The following is an 18487-nucleotide window of genomic DNA, read 5'->3' as shown; positions in this document are numbered from 1 at the left end:
TTGCTGAGGCTGGCTTTGAACTTGCAATCCTCCTGCCTCAGCCACCTGAGCCACTAGGATTATGGGCAGGTGCCACCATGCCCAGCAAATTTAAATCTATTTCTGGGCTCTGATTTTCTTCCATTGATCTCTTTCCATTGCTTTGTCTGGTGGTCATGGGCCAATATCATTGGCTTAATTTCTGCAGCCTTGCAAACCCTAACCTGTCATATTTTTAATAGCCGGCAGTACAAATTTCCCTCTCAATACTCTCCCCCACCCCCTGGAATATCCTGGTTATAGCCTACACATTTTTAAGGTTCCCTGAATGCGTGAGTATCAGGACCCCAGTTCCAATATTCATTGCCTCCCACTGCCCCCTCGCGGAGCATTTGACTTTTTATCGAGAGGACCCTACATTGATATATTAAAGTCACTTGCTACAAAACACAGCACTCATTTCCCAGGTCCTGTCTTGATATCAAAAACCTCAGGTTACGAGCAGTTCCTGTTCCACCAGGGGGATCCGCAATTGTGGCAGAATAAAGTGTGGCCCAGAATGTAAGAGCTAGTGTGTAAAAAATAGTGTGATGAATAGCAGTGACTGACCCTTCAGGCGCTTGAGTCCGTCATCCCAGCTCCTATCACAGCCTGAGGCAGGCGCTGCTAGATCAGAGAGATTAAGTCACTCTCCCCTGGCTAACTGTCGGTGGAGCTGGAACTAGAAGCCAGTTCTAGATTCTTCACTCTCCACCCTGAAGCTGAGCTGGGCTGCTACCTGGGGGAGAACTGCTCCTGGAGACAGAGGAGAGGGAAAAAAAAAAAAACATGTTTGCAGAATCACTTGCTGCCACCAACCAAGGGCCAGTGATTCTACAGAGTCCTGGGTCCCTGGTAAAGGAGACGCATTGCAGAATGCGGAGGTGAGGTGTCAGCACCCCAGTGGGAGCCAGGCTTTCATCGGGGCAGGGCCCTGAGCTTCCAGCAGGGGGAGGATCCTTGCTGCTGCCGTGGCCTTCACCCTGAGGTCGGGGGTCAAGGTGGAGGTGCTCTAGGTTTCTGAGAATCTCCATCCCAAGCACATCCACTAGTCCTTTCAGGAACCGCTGCAGGGTGAGCTCCAGGTTCTCCTGGCCCCCAGCAGCCACTACTTACTGAAGGGTCACCTGGTTCTGGCATTGGTGCCGGTGCTGGCACCCAATAATTCCCCCAAACTTGGGTGCTTCCTTCTCTCAGAGCTCACTGCTGGGAGAGCCAGAAGAAAGGTGATAGATACTCGGGGTGCTCAGGACCCCATTTTCTCTCAGGGCTTTTCCACCTTCTTTTTCAGAGATTCTGGGCTGGTGCATGAAACTTCCCCTGGAAACATTTCAGAGTGGAGAAATTACAGGGGTCACAGCTGAAAGCAGTGAGAGAGGCTCTGCTGGTCTCTGTTGGGTAGAGATCTGGGGCAAACGTCTCTAATACACAGGACAGCCCTCCTGGGCCTCCCCAAACCAAAAAATTATCCAGCCCCAACTGTCAATGGTGCCAAGGTTAGAAAACTCTGACCTTGAGGATCTCAGCACCAGGACACTTGGGAGCTGGTTTACAGTGCAGTCTGAGGGCTGGGGATGTGGCTCAGTGGCAGAGTATTTGCCTGGCCTGCACGAGGCTCTGGGTTCGATCCCCCAAATGCAGCCTGCATCCCACCAGTTAGACTCTCATTTGGTGGGGGTGGCATGGGGATGGGACCAGGGACCTGCATTTTCAAGCATTTAGATCATCCTGCACTCTGAGAAATACCACTGCAGCATGACTCCACAGTTGGCCCTGGACCTGTGTGGGTCTGCCTGCAAAAGAACCACACAGAACTCTGTCTCAGAGTGCAAGTTTGCTCCATGCTGGGAGCTTCTGCCACAATTGACCTGGCTTTGGTCCCAGCATACCATGGGTTGTTTTGCTTTGGATGATTCTATTATTATTATTTTTTAAAATATTTATTTTTTACATGTAGTTGGGACACAATATCTTTATTTTATTCATTTATTTGTATATGGTGCTGAGGATTGAACCCAGGACCTCACACATGCTAGGCCAGCACTCTACCCCTGAGCCAAAACTCCAGCCCCTGGGTGATTCTATTATTATTATTAATTTTTAAATTAACAAATTATCATGTACAGGGGGATGTTTTAACATATATGTATACATTGTGGAATGGCTAAATCAAGCCATATTATTTAGAGGTGACAACATTAGAAATCTGCTCTCAGCAACTTTCTACTCAACAGGTGAGATCTCTTGAATGTATTTGTTTTGTCTTGCTGAAATCTCATATTCTTTGGACACCATACCCCCAGTGAGTGATTCTTATTGAGACTTGTTAACTGGAGTGTGGTCTGAATCCCCACAAGACTTTGGTTATCTGCCCTCACTATTCTGCTATTTAAGTCCAGCAAAACTGTGGTGGCTGCCAACTGATTCTGTTCCTGGAAACCCCTGGGTTTATAAATAGATGGTCACTTCCAGAACACAGAAGAGGAGAAAATCAGGGGGACCCACCCCCACACGATTTCACATCCAGCTCCACACATTTCCAGAATTACCAATGATCCTGTTTCTGTGAAATGACCCTGTTTTTGTAAAAAGCAACCAAAACCCCTGGAGGGCTGTGCTCAAGGGGTTGTTTTGCTTTGGATGATTCTATTATTATTGTTTTTTAAAATATTTATTTTTTACTTGTAGTTGGGACACAATATCTTTATTTTATTCATTTATTTTTATGTGGTGCTGAGGATTGAACCCAGGGCCTCACACATGCTAGGCCAGTACCTGCCTCTCCCTAGTGGGAACGTGGGCAGATGGGTGTCCCTGTCATTGATTGGGATGTGCCAAATCTCTTAGCAATGCTGAGACAGAAAAAAAAAAAAAAAAAAAAGCCACAGGAGATTGTTGAGGGGGAATGGGTCTGGAACCAGAGAAGTATAATATTTCGGGAAACCTCTGCTCTTTCCCCTTGGCTTCTCTAAGCAGTGTGTGGCCCTGAGGACCTCTTGGATAAATGTTAGCCATTGATATTATCATTTATTTATTTATTTATTGGGTACCAGGGATTGAACTCAGGGGCACTGGGCCACTGAGCCACAACCCCAGCCCTATTTCGTATTTTATTTAGAGACAGGGTCTGTCTCACTGAGTTGCTCAGCACCTTGCTTTTGCTGAAGCTGGTTTTGGAAAAAACTTTTTTGAACTTGAGATCCTCCTGCCTCAGCCTCCTGAGTCGCTGGGATTATAGGTATGCACCAGCGTGCCTGGCCAGCCGTTGTTATTGTTAAACATCCTTGAAAGATGGAAGATGTTTCATCCAGGGTGTGGTACTCCCTGGAGAACTATTGCTGCCCTCAGCCCAAGGCAGCACTCTAAGACTACCACCTCTAACAACAGCCTGATACACCCCAGAGCGGCCTGAACTGGACTCACTGCTCTGGAGGTTTCACTTGCACGCAGGCACTGCCCTCTGCTGGCCACAGGCAAAGCGTGCCGCTTTGCTTAATCTTCGCTACCTTACTTTTCTCAGTGGTCCCCAAGGCTGCTTCCCACTCTGCTTCTGGGTGTGGCTCAAGGGTACCCTGCACTCTATCACTTCCCGTTTGGAGAGATCTTTCCTTCAGGTAGGTTCCCTGAGTATCTGTGACAGGTTGACGTTTACTGGTGCCTCTCCCATGTGGGCGAGGGCCTTGCTCAAATCTAGAATAAAAAGACACCTTGGTACATGATGTCCAAAGGCAGGGCATCCTGGCCTCTTGCAGCCCAAAGCCACATCCCTGGGTCCACCAAGTCCCTGATGTCAGTTCCTTCTGAAAGCTCAAGGCTGCCAAAGAATTTACTGTTCATTCCAGCCAACCCTTGCTCTAGGCCTCTGACCAACAAGGCACGAATCCAGAGCACGGAAACCTTGTGCAGGAAACAACCGTTTTGACACCCCCACCCTCCCACCCCAACCAAAGGCCATGAGAGCCCTGAGGCATCCCAGACCTGAGGTTCCAGCAGTGTGCCCACAGCAGGCCGGGACCGGCTGAGTGACAGCGGCTACGGTGGCAGGAGCTGCAGGGGTGCCCAGGCCCAAGGCTGACCCCCAGGTCCCTTCGTTGTATAGCTCCAGACCCAGCTTTAAGAGGGTCCCCAGCCACATTACTCCCACTGTCACCACTCACTCCCAGCTCACTTCACCTGTCACCAAAGCTGCCAGCTGGCTTTGACTTCTTGGCTGTGGAGGGTGATGGGGGCATGTGACACTCAGGACCACCCCCTCCTCTTTGAATCCTCTTTCTCTGGATTCTTTGGCGTCCTACTCAGCTGGCCCACCCCATAAACTCTGGCATTCCTGGAGGTCCCATTCTGGGCTTTTGAGGCCTCCTGGGCCCCTCCCATCCCTTGGTGACCGTGAGGTACTCTAAGCGCAGGACTCCAACCCAGCATCTCCTGGCACGTGTCCTGACCTTGCAGCCCACCGCCAACCACTGACTGGATGTTTCAACTCAGCAGGAGACAAAGGAAGACCTCAGCTCATCACACCCCCTCTCCAGCCTGCTCCTGCTCCGTGCTCACCTCCAAGCTGTCCCGGCTGGCTTGGGACTTGGCATCCTGTCACCAGGGGTCACAGTGCATGCAGTCAGACCCTGCCTCCTCCCTCACCGGCAGCCAGCAAGTTGTGTCCAGCTCCCACCCACTCTTCTGTCCTTGCCACTTGCACATGGCCCTTGTCATCAGATGTTCCGTCTCCTATCTACTGTGCATCCTGGAGAGAGAATTCTGGATATCAGGTGGGGTCATGCCACCTCCCTGCTTTAAACCCTCTGGATCCCAATTGCCCCTAGGATCAATCTAAGCCCCTCGACCAGCCACAGGCCTCAGAAGCTGGCTCCGCCTCATGTCACCCCAGTTCCTCCTACTCCCTCAGGACTTCTTTCAGCACATCCCCAAAGCTATAAGCCCTGGTCGGGAAGTACTCAGTCCTCTCTGTTCCTCACCCGTGCAGAAAGCTGGGCAGGTGATTCCAGTCCTTGGATACTCAGGGATGAAGCAGGTCACACTGCACAGACACTGGGGATCTGCTTTATTGACAGCTCTGTCCGGGTGGTCTGGGCCACAGGGGAGCAGTGAGCCAAGTTCCACTCCGCCAGCCAAGGCACTCCTCCTCCCCGGCCTGTGAGCAGGGGCCCGCTCTCCTCCAGGTGTCAGAAGTGTGGTTCTCAGTGTCCATGTTCCAAAAGTGCAGTTCCAAAGGCAGCAGTAGCTAGGCCCCTTTACATTTCCCCAGATCCACCCACCAAAGAACGGGAAATCAGGTGGGCAGGACGTGGCAGCCAGCAAACTTGGCAGAGGCTGGGGTTGAGCCACCAAACGGTAATCTCACACCACAATTCTTTATTAGACAAGAATCAGGTTTTCAATACAAGTCATGCTTACCATGCTCCGTTTCACAGGGAGGCTGTAGGGGTTAGGGGAGGAAGGGATTTTGAGGGGTTGTACATGGGAGGCCCCAACTTGAATGATTGGCAAACCCAGCACCAGGGACTCATATTCTCCTGCCACTACAAAGAAGAAATGCCAAATAAATAGTCAATAAATAAGTGAGGCCGGCTGGGTATGGTGGTGTATACCTGTGGCTCAGGAGGCTGAGGCCAACCTCAGCAACTTAGCAAGGCCCTAAGGAATTTAGTGAGAACCTGTCTCAAAATGATAAATAGGGCCGGTGATGTCGCTCAGTGGTTAAGTGCTCCTGGGGTTCAATCTCCAGTACGAAAAACGAAAACGACAAAAAAATGAAACAAAACAAAAAGCCCAGGCAAGGTGAGAGAGCTTTGTCCTGACTAGCTCTGGAAGTTCGGGCAGAGTGTGATGTCCCCGTGCTCTCTCCTGAGGAGTGAGGGCACTGGCTGGAGGGTCTCCAGGTCCCTCCTGGTGTGACCCATATTATCTGCATGTCTGTCTCTCACTGTCCCCAGTACAGAGCCCAGCAAGAGCCAGGGGAGGCCCAGTACCCACATTGCTGTAACAAGGACAGATTCTTCACTTTTGCCTGCAAACTTCCCAGGGATAGCTAAAAACAGGATTAAAGACTTGGAGTCTCTGACTCCATTTTTCTCTAGTCTCCTCTGCTCAGAGTGACCCTGGATTCCAGGAACAACAGGTCTGATTGATAAACATCTCGTGCTCAGTCCAAGATGCCTCACAAGCAACAGCAACCTCCTATCAAGGTCACCAGCTTTGGTTAGCTCTGCAAAGCCTCCAGCTATGCAAACCCCCAATCCTTGTTTTGTACACAACCTCAAAGTCATTGTCAGCTCTTAGACACAGGGCTAACGACATGTGTCCCTGTTCTTTCTGGCGTAGCCGCCCGTTCATGCTTGTGGCCATGACCTTTGCTGTTTGGTTTTGGGGTCCCCAGTCAGGCCTTGACTTGTCTCTCTTCGTTCCAACTCTAGGTCCCTTGGACGCTGCAGTGGAGCCTGGGGAGGCCCCAGTAGGGCAGGAAGGCAGAGTAGAACATTCTGAGGAGACAGAGCCTCCTGAGAAAGCCATCAAGTGACTTCACAGCCAAAAAGGATCCTGACCACATGGGTGTCAAATTTGACCCAAAGTATAATTCCAAAAATTTCACATCTTGATGTGTCAGAAAATTAAAGAATGATTCTGAATTTCCCACCAGAGCTGGAAAAGGCCTTGGCCTACCCAACAGGGACCTCCACTTCCCAGCAGGCAGGGAAATAGCTGATAACCCAGCCCGACTCCACCCCAGGCTCCAGTCTCTGGGTCTGGATGCCCCTCCCTCTCAGGGATGCCACCATCCTCCGCATGGATAGAGTCCTGGCTTTAGCCCCTCACGTAAGGGACAGATCCCACTAGTACCAGCTTCTCAGCTGGGATCCACTTCGGAGGGGGAGAAAACCCCAGGGCAGTGGGAGTTTCAGGACAGGATGCCCCTGCTCAGCCTTCCCAGGCCCCAACAATCTGGGAAGATGGGGCATCCTAGACCTGGAGGGCCTGGGAGGTATGGGCCCAAGGTGCTGGCAGGAGGGAGTGCAGAGGGACCAGGACAATTGTCGGGGAGGATAGGGTTGAATCATCTCCAGGGACATCCAGTCAGGGTCATCCAGAGAGCTGGGGCACCTGAAATGCAATATCACATTAAGGGTCACTGTGGAGACCTTACTTGCTGTGGAGACCCTACCCCCGCTCCCTGGAGAGCATCCTCAGCCCTGTTCTTTTCCTGTCCCTCTGTCCAGGAGGCTGTCTCATTATTCCTGGGACCTAGCCTCACCTCGCTTGAACAGATTCCATCCCACCCGCCACCTCCCCTGACCTGGCTGCCCCACACCCGAGGCTGTGTGTGGAGAGGCTGCAGGGTACATGCCTCCCTAGGAAGCACCAAGCACATGGAGTAGGGGCCAGTCTTCAGCTCCCTTAGTTGCTGGCACTCTGTGGCAGGGAGCTGGCACTCAGCCTTTGTGTTTTGCTGAAAACATGAATGCCTGAACCCAAAGGAGAATTCGTCCACGACCTGCCTTCCCTGCCTCCCCACCTGCAGGGCCCCCACACCCACACCTGGTACCTGCGGCCAGGAAGGTGGTCCATCACTCCCACAGGAAGCGCACATACCAGATGGTCTCGTTCTTCAGCTGGGGCCCAAACAGGGGGTTCAGCTGAGCCAGGATGGCTATGAGCCAGCTGCAGGGGACAGCAGAGTGGGGGATGGGCTCAGAAGGGATTTACCCTGCACACCTAGGGAGGTCTTGGCTATTCTTTTCTTTTCTCCTAGAGAGAGCCAACACAGTAGGTGGCACAGCTTGTACATGGCCCAGGGCCCCAGGGAGCTACCCAAGCTGCAGCAGGCAAGGGGCACTGATCTGGGGTTTGTGGGTTTTGATTTGGCTTGATTTGATTTTTTTGTAGATTTGTAGGGTCCCTGAATTAGGGCTGGAACAGGGATCTGGGAAACAGTGAGGCAACCTCAGGGGTCTCTGGGAGCCATTCCCACGGGGTCCACAAACATCTCTGGTTTGGACTCCCCAGTCCAATACACGGGGGTGGGGGGTGCAGGAGAGCAGTGCCAGCCTGGAGGGGCGGTATGCCAGAATGGCCTTTTTTCTTTGTGATGCTGGCGACAGAACCCAGGGCCTCACACATGCTGGGCAAAGGCTGTACCACTGAGCTACACCCACAGCCCAGAATCACACCTTTCTGGAATAAGAGGGAGGAACTATCCCAGGACAGGACAAACTGCGGGGCAGACAGCCTCGTGTCTGCCCACTGCTGAGCCACTTCTATCCTTCAGGCCAGGGACATGAAGGCATCCCAACAGCAGCTGTGCATCTGGGTGGTGTCTGGCCCTGTCCCTTAGGGCAAAAGTCCCCATTTTGTTTGTCCATAGTAGAGGCCTCAGAAAATTTTGAGAGTGCCTGGCTCAGAGCCCCTATCAATGGTGCTCTGCCTGTTTCTGCACCTCGGAGTCCCCTACAGCAGCCTTGGGAGCACCAATGCCTGGGAAGCCATCAGGAATCTTACTTGCTTTATATCAGCATCATCAAACTTTATGTCTTGTAAATATAATTTCTAGGTGTGGAATTTTCTTAAAATGTCTCTGTGAAACTAATCTGTGGCCTGTTTGCCTATACGCTGATTCGGTATTAAATAATTATCCCATATCTTGTGTGTACCCCATTTCCCCAAATTTCTGGCCATCATCCTTTATATTCTGGTTTCTGATCCATCAAATTTAGCCCCTCTGAGGCCCTCCCTGGGGCAAATGAAGACATTCTGCCAAACTCTGAAGGACCAACAAACAACATTAGAGAAAGGAACTTATAGATGATTTTTTCCAGGGAAAGTGCTAAAAGAAAAACAAAAAACAGAAACAAATAAAAAGCAACCTGTGCCCAGGTACTTGCATCCTTAGGTTTTCTGAACCTCCAGGGTACTTGTCCCAAGTATGAAGAGTTGTTCTTGCTTACTGTTTCTAACCAGCTGCACTCCAGTTCCTGGGGCCACTCATTAAAAAATACAGATTCCTGGGCTGGGGTTGTGGCTCCAAGGTAGTGTGCTTGCCTACCATGCATGAGGCACTGGGTTAGATCCTCAGCACCACATAAAAATAAAATAAAGATATTGTGTCCACCTAAAACTAAAAAATAAATACTTAAAAAAAAATACAGATTCCCAAGAGCAAACTGGAGACCTGTCTGTGATGCTGGGTCCAGGGTGGAATGTGAAAGCTGTGTTTGAAGGATCCATTTGGGTGACCAGCCAGGTCCAGATACCACTGGGCTGATCCAACCCCATTCGTTCCACAAGTGGGAAAACTTGGCTTGTGGGTGCTACAAAATTCATGCAGAGCCAGCACCAGAGCTGGAGTCCATGACTCCCCTTATGCCCTCATCTGATCTCACGACCCCTGCACATGCAAGCAGGGTTCACTTCCAGGCAGAGAAAAGAGCAGGCCAGGGCACAGCAGGAGGACAAAGCTGAGGAGGGCAGTACTTACAAGAGGTAACAACACACAGCTGTGGCCATCAGCATGGTGATGATCACTCTGCAACAGAAGAGGACACAGGTCAGAAGGGTGAAATCAGCACTTCCAGAAGGCCTGGCTGGGGCCAGAGAAAGAGCTCCTGGTGTCAGCTCTTTTCCCAATGGCCTCTCTGATGCCACAGGAACACAGAAGGCCGAGTCCTATCAGGGTAAGAACTGCAAGATGTAAATGAAAAATTCAAATATCATGGGAAGGCTAACCTTGCCTATATCCAAGCCATGTTGCCAACACTTGCCTTCATCTCCCTTTTCCATCACCTAAGATTTCTCCATCTTAATGCAAACATGTTGAGAACAGTCATTGCCCAGAGCTGCACATTGTGGAGTGGCCTCTGAGATGCAAAATTCACTGGACAGGGAAAAAAACCTAATAAAGCAGAAATCAGAGCAAGAGGCAAGGAGACTTGAGACATTTTTGAGGCTGAACTGTGATAAAGTACAGGGACTAGCAACATTGTATCTAATCAAAACTGAAGACAAAAGCTTAAAATGCAGCAGGAGAGGTGTCGGTTGACTCAAAAAAGAACCACCAAATTTGGCAGAAAGAATGACACTAAAATGGTTTACAAAGTGAAGTGGAGGGACCCTGCAGCCCTGAGGATTTTTTTTTTTTTTTTTTGTATCAGAAATTGAGCCCAGGGGCACTTTCTCAACTGAGCCACACCCCCACTTTTTAAAATATTTTATTTAGAGACAGGGTCTCCTTGAGTAATTTAGGGCCTCGCTAAATTGATGAAATTGGCTTTGAACCCCCGATACTCCCTCAGCCTCCAGAGTTGCTGAGATTACAGGTGTGCGCCATCACGCCTGGCTGACACGGCAGATTTTTAAGAACAATGGCAACACTCATTTATCCAAGCAGCTTCCAGCCTTTTAGCTTAGGCTAAAACTAATCCAAAGCTGGGCCTTCGACCTCAGATCTAAAGCACTTCCAATTGGTGCTGGAGAAATTAGTACTTGATCCCTTATTTCGATATTACCTAGCAATTTGGGCCAGTCCTGGTTGGCACTGGGTGGGTAGTGCTGATCAGACAACGGATTTGTGAGGACAATATGAAGCAGCAAATGATGAATGGCGCAGAAATATGCTAAGGAACCTTCTAAAATTAATACCTGCTACAATTATCCAGTATACAAAATGTGCCGTACACTGCTGTTTTAAGTGCATTATTTCAGGTATTAGCAGCCTTATGAGGCAGGGATCATCGTCATCCCCATTTTACTATGAAAAAAACCGAGGCCTGACATTTGTTCAAGGTCCCAGAGATGGGGAGAAGCTCAGAAATTGCATCATAGTCCATCCGCCAGTCAGGAGGGGACGACAGCAACTACAATGTCGCTTGCTCTTCACCTCAGTATCTACCCTCTCTCCCCGGCCTCCTGCCTGTTCCTGAGCTTATGCAGCCCGAATGCGGAGACCTGGAGGAGGCGTCACCGAGGGGTGCCCCGGCTGTGGGCGCTGGCTTGCAGCAGGGAAACAAACAAACAAACAAAAGTCGCCCCGGGGTGGAGGGCGAGCCCAGGCCTGGGAGAGGGGAGGGGGCGTAGGTAGCCAAGCCTTGAACGCCTTCCTTACCCGCGGTTGGGTCCCTTCGGCACGAACCAGGGTCCGGCGAGGCCGATGAGACCCCAGAATGTGGTGAAGATGATGATTGGGAGGGCAAAGGAGTGCGTCGTCATAGTGGGCGCGGGATGCCCAGGCTGAGATGCTGGCCCGAGAGACGAGACAGACGCTGCGCTGGTCGGGACAGCGAGTAGCAGGCAGCTGACTGCAGGGAGCCGGCAGCGGGCAGCGGGCAGTGAGCATGCGCAGAGGGACCCAAGGGGGGTCTAGGCTCTCATCTGGGCACGATCCGCGCACGCGCATCTCGGGGTCGGGCCTGGTGGGTACGCAGCCTTTACACTGTCACTCAGCGGCAGAGGGCGGTCCTTCCGAGGACCCCATTTGTTAATTGGCTGAACGGTCCCGGGACCTAAAGAAACGCCCCCCTCTAGGTGTACTGGGGACCCACGCTCCTTTTTTGTTCCCAAAGACCCCTGGCGCCGTGGGTCATCCCAGAGGTCGTCCCTGCTTTGTACCCCGATCTTGCGCTGCAGCCAACGATCTCCCCACTCCCGGGGCGGCGGACCGGGATGTGGACCTGGGGTCCTGGAAGCCGCAGGAGACGAGTGCGGCTGAGCTGAGCCCAGTTAGGGGGCGGCAGGATCTCACTGTGCTCTGGCCCTCAGTGGCGGGCGGCGAATGCGGAGGTGCCAGGTGGGGCCAGGTGGGGCCAGGTGGGCCCACACTCATCGGGTTACGGCGCCCTCTCCTGGCTTCAGTCTAGGAAACCCAGCAGCGGCTTTGTGTTTAGGTTCCCGACTCCGCGCACAGCTACTGTCCGCTCAAATACAGAGTGGGGATGGCAATTCCTATGAAGTTGCTGGGGGACAAAGTGAAGTGAGCATGGGGAGAGCACCTAGCATAGTAGGGCGCTCTTACTCTGAGTCTGATTTTGCCCCTGGGCTCTTTGGAGATGAAGAGCGTCTATCACTCTATTTTCTGTAGAGATACCTCTACCTCCTGGTAGAGGTCGCTCTAGCAGCGGTCGGCTCCCCAAGCAGCCTGCCACATATATTTTCTGGCTTCAGGGGTTGCGTAGCACGGGAAAGGAGCCTGTGATACAGTAGAGGGGAAATGCCTTATACTGACGCCGCCAGTGATGTGTGGTTCTAGCTGTTTTCCCAAAGCAGGAACCAGTCACATCCACCTTCGCCATTCTCTAGTTGAACCTTCTTAACCATCATTTCAACATTTATTTATTGGAGATGGAGGTGAGTGATACAAAGATTTTGAGTGTAAAATTCCACCCTCCATATTTCAGTATCCATGCAAGTTAGAGATAGGAAGGGAGTGGTACACAAAGATCTTAGGTATAAAATGCCATCCTAGCCTCGGAGGAGATTCTAATCAAGTTGAGGAGTGATACACTATGTTAAAACTATCATGCTGGTCGAAGACTCCTAGCTCTGCTGTCTTTGTCACTAATTGAGCTTGATCTTTCTTGGGAACCTCTCAAAGAGGAAAAATGTGACACTATTTTATACAGCTCCTAGAACTCTTGAAATTGCATTGAAATAAACTTCATTTCTCCTGCATGGTGTTGGAGTTCTCTTAAAACCTACTCCCACTATTCCGACTGATGGCATTTCAGTGGGGAGCACAAGTCAGCTTCAGGACTGGCGCAGGTGTGTGTGCACACCTGTGGGTTTAGCAAGAGTGAGGCTGGCTGTCTTTTCACAGAGCATGCTGCTGCTGCTTTTGATTTTAAAAGGGAGAAGTGCTTTGGGTGAAGGATTCCCAGCATCCCCAAGAAAGGTCCCAGACCACCTGTTAATTAGCCAGGCATCTGCCTTCCCTCACAGAGCTCATCAGGTTCCTGGAGCCTCAGAAGCTGTCCGGGCTGCAGCCTGCAGATCCACATCCCTCAGAACTTTGTTCCCCCATTTCCCCTCTATGATGGGAGTTGGATAGCCTGTGAGAATTACAGCAGGAATTACAGCCTGTGAGAATTACACCTAGGAATTCCTGAGACCAGCTACTCCTGAAGGGACAGGGACAGTCTGGGTGGGAGCTGTAGGGTGACTCCTGCAGAGGTTCCCGTCTAGCAGCCACAGACGGAATTTACACTCAGAAGTACTCTGCCTCACAAGCCCCTGAACACAAGAGCTCTTTCTGCAAAACTCCATCTCATTATGTGTAGGAGGAAGATGAGGGATGGGTTTTATGATAGAAACCAGCTTGAGGGTTGAAACAGAAGGTCCCTCATGAAAATTTCCTGATAGGTTGGCCTAGGCAGGTATTTAGTATGGTTCACTGAACCTGGCAGTCAAGAGCAAAGGTCCATCTGTGTTCCTAAGGGCATACTGTCTTCCGAGACATTGTTCATAGAAACGTTTTCTGACTTGCCTATAGAAGGCTCCCCAGCCTTCCTAGTAGCAGCTGCTTCAGGAGCTATTGAAGTGGCAGTGAGAACCCTGACTCCCTAGCAGAGGTCATCCCTGAACAGATGCTGTGATGACAGGAGAAGTGATAGCCAGATAGCCTCACCTGGCTCCAGGACTTCAGTGTTCTCAGATCCTGGACACTTCTCTGAGTTGAGACACTGAGCCACACTTGGCCCCCACTGCAACATCCACACAATCCTGCTCTCAGAGGTGATCTTGCTGGGACTACAGGAAGAGAGGGTGATAAGGACTGAAATGTAGTATGTCTTTGTCACTAGATTAATGTCTGAGCTCTTTTTACGGAGTTTTTATTGTTTTCTGAACTAAGGATTGAAACCCTGAGCCACGTCCCCAGCCCTTTCTAATTTTTATTTGGAGACAGGGTCTCACTAAGTTGCTTGGGGCCTAACTAAGTTGCTAAGCTGGCTTTGAACTCAAAATCCTCCTGCCTCAGCCTCCCAAATCACCAGGATTACAGGCATGCACCACTATGCCCTGCTCCATCAGTGGTTTTAATGTCTTAAAAAAAAAATGTCTTCAGATAGAGTAGACTCTTCTCTACCAAAAAGACTCGGTTGTACCTCAGGCCCTGTAGTAAACCTTTGCTCTTTACTGCCAGGAAGGATGTGTGGCCTGCAGAGCAGGGCTGCAGTGGCATTCTGAGAGCTGGTCCCTTAGGAACTCTTTGGAGTGGCAGGTCTGGCACTACTGGTGGAAAGAGATGTTCTCCCCTCAATAGTCTGGCTTTGATATTCCCAGTAAATCCAATAAGACAGCATTTGTGAAAGGACTCTGCTAACTATGACATGCCAGGTGGCAGGGAGATAGTGGCACTCCTTACTACATCCCACTTTCACTGCGAACAGACTCTGCTCACCTCCAGGATCAGAAAGGACAGAGCCCCGGACAATGCCGAAGGCACACACGTGCTTCCCTGCCCACCTGTTCTGGGCCCTGTCACCTCTTGAAAGAGGGGTGATCCAGCAAGCTCTGATCAACATCCCTCATCTCCAGAGTCTTAATCAGGGACTTAAAAAGCTTGTGTTGAAATAAACTGCTTTATTCAGATAACAAAAGGTTAAGAATTGAACATGGTTTTTAAACCACATTTGTACATTGTTGAAACTAGAGAAGGCAAGGACACTCCTGGCCAGTCACCTTTGGTTTCTTGGCTATGAAGACGCTTGTGTGAGGGAACTGGTGACCTTGTCTCGAGCACCCTAGGGACTTGCCCTTTGCAACACAGAGAAACAAAGCTATGGAGTTGGTTACACTCTAAGGTGCCCGGCTGGGACAGGGGCTAAGCTCCCTCACCCCCCCAGTCTCTATGGCTACTGAAATCAAGTGTCAAGTACAATGCTGGTTACTTAGAATGTCAGCCCTTGTGGGCGTCAGTCATCAAGGAAGGGAGGGCCAAGGGCCAGGATGAGCGCCTGGAGATGCTGTCAAAATTGCAGGCAGGGAAGGAGGTGGAGACAATGGCCAAAGGAAAGTGCCTCTCCTGCCTCACAGTGCCCCCCAGCTCATTTCCCTGTGAGGCAAACACAGGCACATTTCCCCCCAGGGTCTCCAGGGCCCAGACTCTAGAACACAGCCAGCCCCTGGACACAGCAAAAAGGCCAGCCTGGGCACTGAGGTTGACAGAAGGGCACTTGCACATGGCCACCAGGGGTCCTCAACAAGAATGTCACTTGTCTTCTTTTCTCTTTGCCTTGAGCAGGCAAAGACATACCAGAGATGGCCCAGGTCCCTCGAGAAACTTGGGGTAGGGCAAACACCTGGGATAAACAGCATTTTCAGTTGCCGCTTCAGGGACCAATTCCTCTCCACCAGCGGGAGGCACTGGATGGTGACCACAGTGTGCTGAAGTGGAAAGGGAGGGCGCTTGCTTGCCTGACAGCCCCCTCGGCTCTAGAACTCCTTCCAGACAGCTCTGAAGAAAGCTACCCTGAATCTCAGACTGGTGGCTCACTTAGGGGGCTTTGAAGGGATGGAAGACCCACTGGAAGGGCACTTGCTGGAACATCTCTGGAGTCTGGAATCCCACCCCTGCGCTGGCAAATCCCTGAACTGCTCAAATGCAGGTGGGTGGGAGAGGGAGGTCTGTGCCCTAGGTGGCCACCTCCCAGAGCTGGAGGGTGAAGGCCTGTGCTGTCCCTCAGCCCTCAGGCCCAGAGGGCTGGTGCGGAGGTAGCTCCACAGGGTGGGGCAGAAGGGGGAAGGAATTCCTGACTAGAGGAACATGAGGTGCTAAGGCAGAGTGTAAGGGGGTAACAGGAAGGAATGCAGGATCCAGGGCAGCTGCATAACAGTGAGGCACCTGGCTGCCAGCATCTCACAGGCTTCCAGCACCTGTTGGCATAAGAATCAGGCTGACTGCTGGTCAGGGTGACTATGGGTACTTGCACCACAGAGCAGGGCCCCCCTGCAGGCATAAGGCAGGAGTGAGAAGCCCTCCCCTCAAATATTCCTTACTTCTCACCCATGGCTAAGGCAGGCAGAACCCGGACAAATCATCCTGCCCTGATGGGCAGGCCCCTGACCCAGCAGAGGCCAAGCTGCTGCCTCCCCTGGGGAGGGAAAGTGCTTCACTTCAGGCTGAAGACAGCGGAGAAGACAAAGGACCTGGGCGTACAGGAGGCCCTCTGGGCCTTTAGGGTCACGTTCTTAAGCTGCAGGATAACCACAGAGTTCCTGCAGGAGCCTGTTCGAAACTGCCAGTAGCTAAGCCCTGACAGGGTGATTCCACACATCTGGGTGGGGCACACTTAACAGGCAGAGCCCCCCAAACAGGCTGCAGAAGCATGGGCATGCCTGTCCTGTTGAAGGTAGATGTGGAGAGCACCTCAGCCCACAGCAGGACTCTGGGGGCACAACTTACTGTCCTATTAAGGATGGAGACCTAAAAATAAAAAAATTAAAAAAAAAAAAAAAAAAAAGGATGGAGACCTGGAGAGAGCCTTCTCTAATGGTATGGCAGACGGGGAGCCAGCAGGCACTTGGACTCTCTGCTGTACTGCATGGACGGGGAAACTGAGGCACAGAAAGGAAGGAATTGACCATGGCAAGCCACTGCCTGCAGTGGAGCTGGTCTGATCTCACATTTCCCAACTCCAGACTTGATCCATGTACTCTTTTGTTCTGATGCTGGCCATGCCCAAGGGCTCCAGTGGAGGTGGGGGGAGCACAAAGCTTCCCTCCAGGGAAAGCACTCATCTCACTGTCCTGGAGCTGTGGAACAAAACCCATCTTGGTGTTCCACGCAAAGGGTTTTCCTCTGCTTCACCCCAAAAGCAGGCCCAAGCGCAGTAGAGAAATGCCCTGATATGCCCAGCTTGCTGGCTTATTTGGAGTAGCGAGGCACTGCTGTGCTCAGATACAACCGTGGGCAATTAGTGGCACACCTCCTAATTACCCTGTCCTTTGGGAATGCTGGTTTCAACCATCTGCCCACTTTCTGGGCCTTTAGGGGCATGTCTGCCGGGACATCCTAGAACCTGCAGAGGGCCTGTTCTCAGTTGGGGAAGAAGGGCCAGAGTCATTAGGGGATTCCTAAAGCCTTCTCCAGGCTGCCACTTGCTCAGAACCTTGTGTGGCCCCTGGGCTGGTGCTTGGTACAGGAGTCTCAGGAGGCTCCATGATGCAGTCCTTCAGAACCTCCAGGGCTCCCTGGAGGTTGGTACGGGTGGCTTTGGGGCCACAGGGCCCTCCATGTGGAGTGTTCCCGTCCCCTCCTTCTTGAGCTCCGCACCTGTGCAGGAGAGGAGAATGACAAACAGACCAAGCAAAAGAACCAGCCATGCACGCCCTCAGGCCTGCATGCTGAAGACAGCGTGCAGGACAGGCTAGGTGGCCCAGCAGTGCACCTCGCAGCCCTTGTTCTGTCTGGTGATTTTCCCTGGCAAGGGAGCTCAGCATGGGGCAGGGTTGTGTGTGGCAATCTGTCCCTAGCAGACATGTAGCAATGTCTAGAGGCATTTTTGATTGTCACAACTGGTGGGTACTAGTGTCCACACAATGCATGGAGGCTACCACAGGAAATATTCTGCTGAAGGGTCCACTGCCTGCCCAGGCAGGAGGGTGTCATCACATACAGCAGTTGTTTCCTCCCAGGTAGAGCACCTGGCCTTGTGGGCTGGACAGCTTGCTGGAGGGCACCCAATGGCGCCTTTGCCTCCTTCACCCCAAGTTCCCTTAACAGGTGTGTGCGGAACTCACTGACGCCCCTCTCGGCCCTCAGTCTCTCATATGGGAGGGACTGCCTCCTGCCCCAGCTGCAGCTTCAGGGCCACTTGGCTTCTTGCAGAGCCTGAGTCCACCCTGGCACTCAGTCCCACTGCTGATGACCACAGGCACAGAGGTGAGAGAGAGAAGGGAAGAGGTGGTAAGGCAAACAGCTAGGAGAAGACACCCACTCTGTCCCTGCTGAGCAAGCGGGAACAGCCTGGAGGACTCCCGTGGCTTGGGCCTCTGCCTTGGTTCTCAGTGACTACTTCAGAGGGAGATTTCTTATTTACAGCTGTCAGTAGTGTGCCCTCTGGTGTGACATGGCTGCCCTCAGGCCTGTGACCAAAATGAGCTCTGTGGTCTAGGTGGCCGTTTTCCTGTTCTTTCACTGCCCGAGACACCTGCCTTCCCTCTGCCTCATCTCCTCCACTGCCACCCCGACCCATGATGTCCTCTTCCCTCCTGCCAATCCCCACACAGCCCAGGGTTGACCTGCCCTGCTTAGGACATGATGCCCTGCTCTGCCCCATCCAGTCCTCTAGCTTAATTTCTGCAGGCTTCACTTGGTGCCATCTGTATTACTGGCCAGACTGCTCTCAGGGTTCTGAGTGGACTTACTACCTCTAAGATGAAAACCAGAGCCCCAGGAGGCTGACCTGCGCCCGGCCACAGCCAGGGTGGCTGTCAGGCTGCAGAACTGCACGTTCTTCTCACCAGGCCT

At 51.9% G+C, this 18487-nt stretch overlaps 2 protein-coding genes across 4 annotated transcripts in view; both read right to left on the bottom strand.

Annotated features, from left to right (window-relative positions):
- Window positions 1-5373: 5373 nt before the first annotated feature.
- Window positions 5374-11371, bottom strand: Atp6v0e2 (ATPase H+ transporting V0 subunit e2). Its single transcript, XM_005326643.5, has 4 exons — window positions 11129-11371; window positions 9506-9553; window positions 7577-7692; window positions 5374-7134 (listed from the first exon to the last, which is right to left on the bottom strand). Exons 1-3 carry the CDS (start codon window positions 11230-11232, stop codon window positions 7599-7601), a joined length of 246 nt encoding a protein of 81 aa, XP_005326700.1. The 5' UTR covers window positions 11233-11371; the 3' UTR covers window positions 5374-7134; window positions 7577-7598.
- Window positions 11372-14578: 3207 nt separating this feature from the next.
- The window catches only part of Znf862 (zinc finger protein 862), a 32086-nt gene continuing 28177 nt past the window's right edge, over window positions 14579-18487 (bottom strand). For 2 of the 3 annotated variants that reach the window (XM_021727256.3, XM_078040791.1), the window contains exon 8: window positions 14579-17290. In XM_021727256.3, coding sequence (XP_021582931.2) covers window positions 17190-17290 — 101 coding nt within the window. In that variant the 3' untranslated portion in view covers window positions 14579-17189. Of the gene's footprint in view, window positions 17879-18487 lie in introns of all 3 variants that reach the window. The other variant, XM_078040790.1, reaches the window with a different exon arrangement.

This window comes from Ictidomys tridecemlineatus, chromosome 2, assembly GCF_052094955.1.
Source record: "Ictidomys tridecemlineatus isolate mIctTri1 chromosome 2, mIctTri1.hap1, whole genome shotgun sequence".
NCBI lineage: Eukaryota > Metazoa > Chordata > Mammalia > Rodentia > Sciuridae > Ictidomys > Ictidomys tridecemlineatus.
The sequence above is the reverse complement of the archived record's forward strand: the minus strand, read 5'-3'. Positions and strand labels throughout refer to the sequence as shown.

Excerpts from the sequence above, each read along its gene's own strand:
- Atp6v0e2 (XM_005326643.5), bottom strand. The coding sequence starts at position 11,232 with ATGACGACGCACTCCTTTGCCCTCCCAATCATCATCTTCACCACATTC. Across the intron at positions 9,554-11,128 it reads CCGAAGGGACCCAACCGCGG|AGTGATCATCACCATGCTGA; the intron begins GTAAGGAAGGCG and ends CTTCTGTTGCAG. Across the intron at positions 7,693-9,505 it reads GCTGTGTGTTGTTACCTCTT|CTGGCTCATAGCCATCCTGG; the intron begins GTAAGTACTGCC and ends TGTCCCCTGCAG.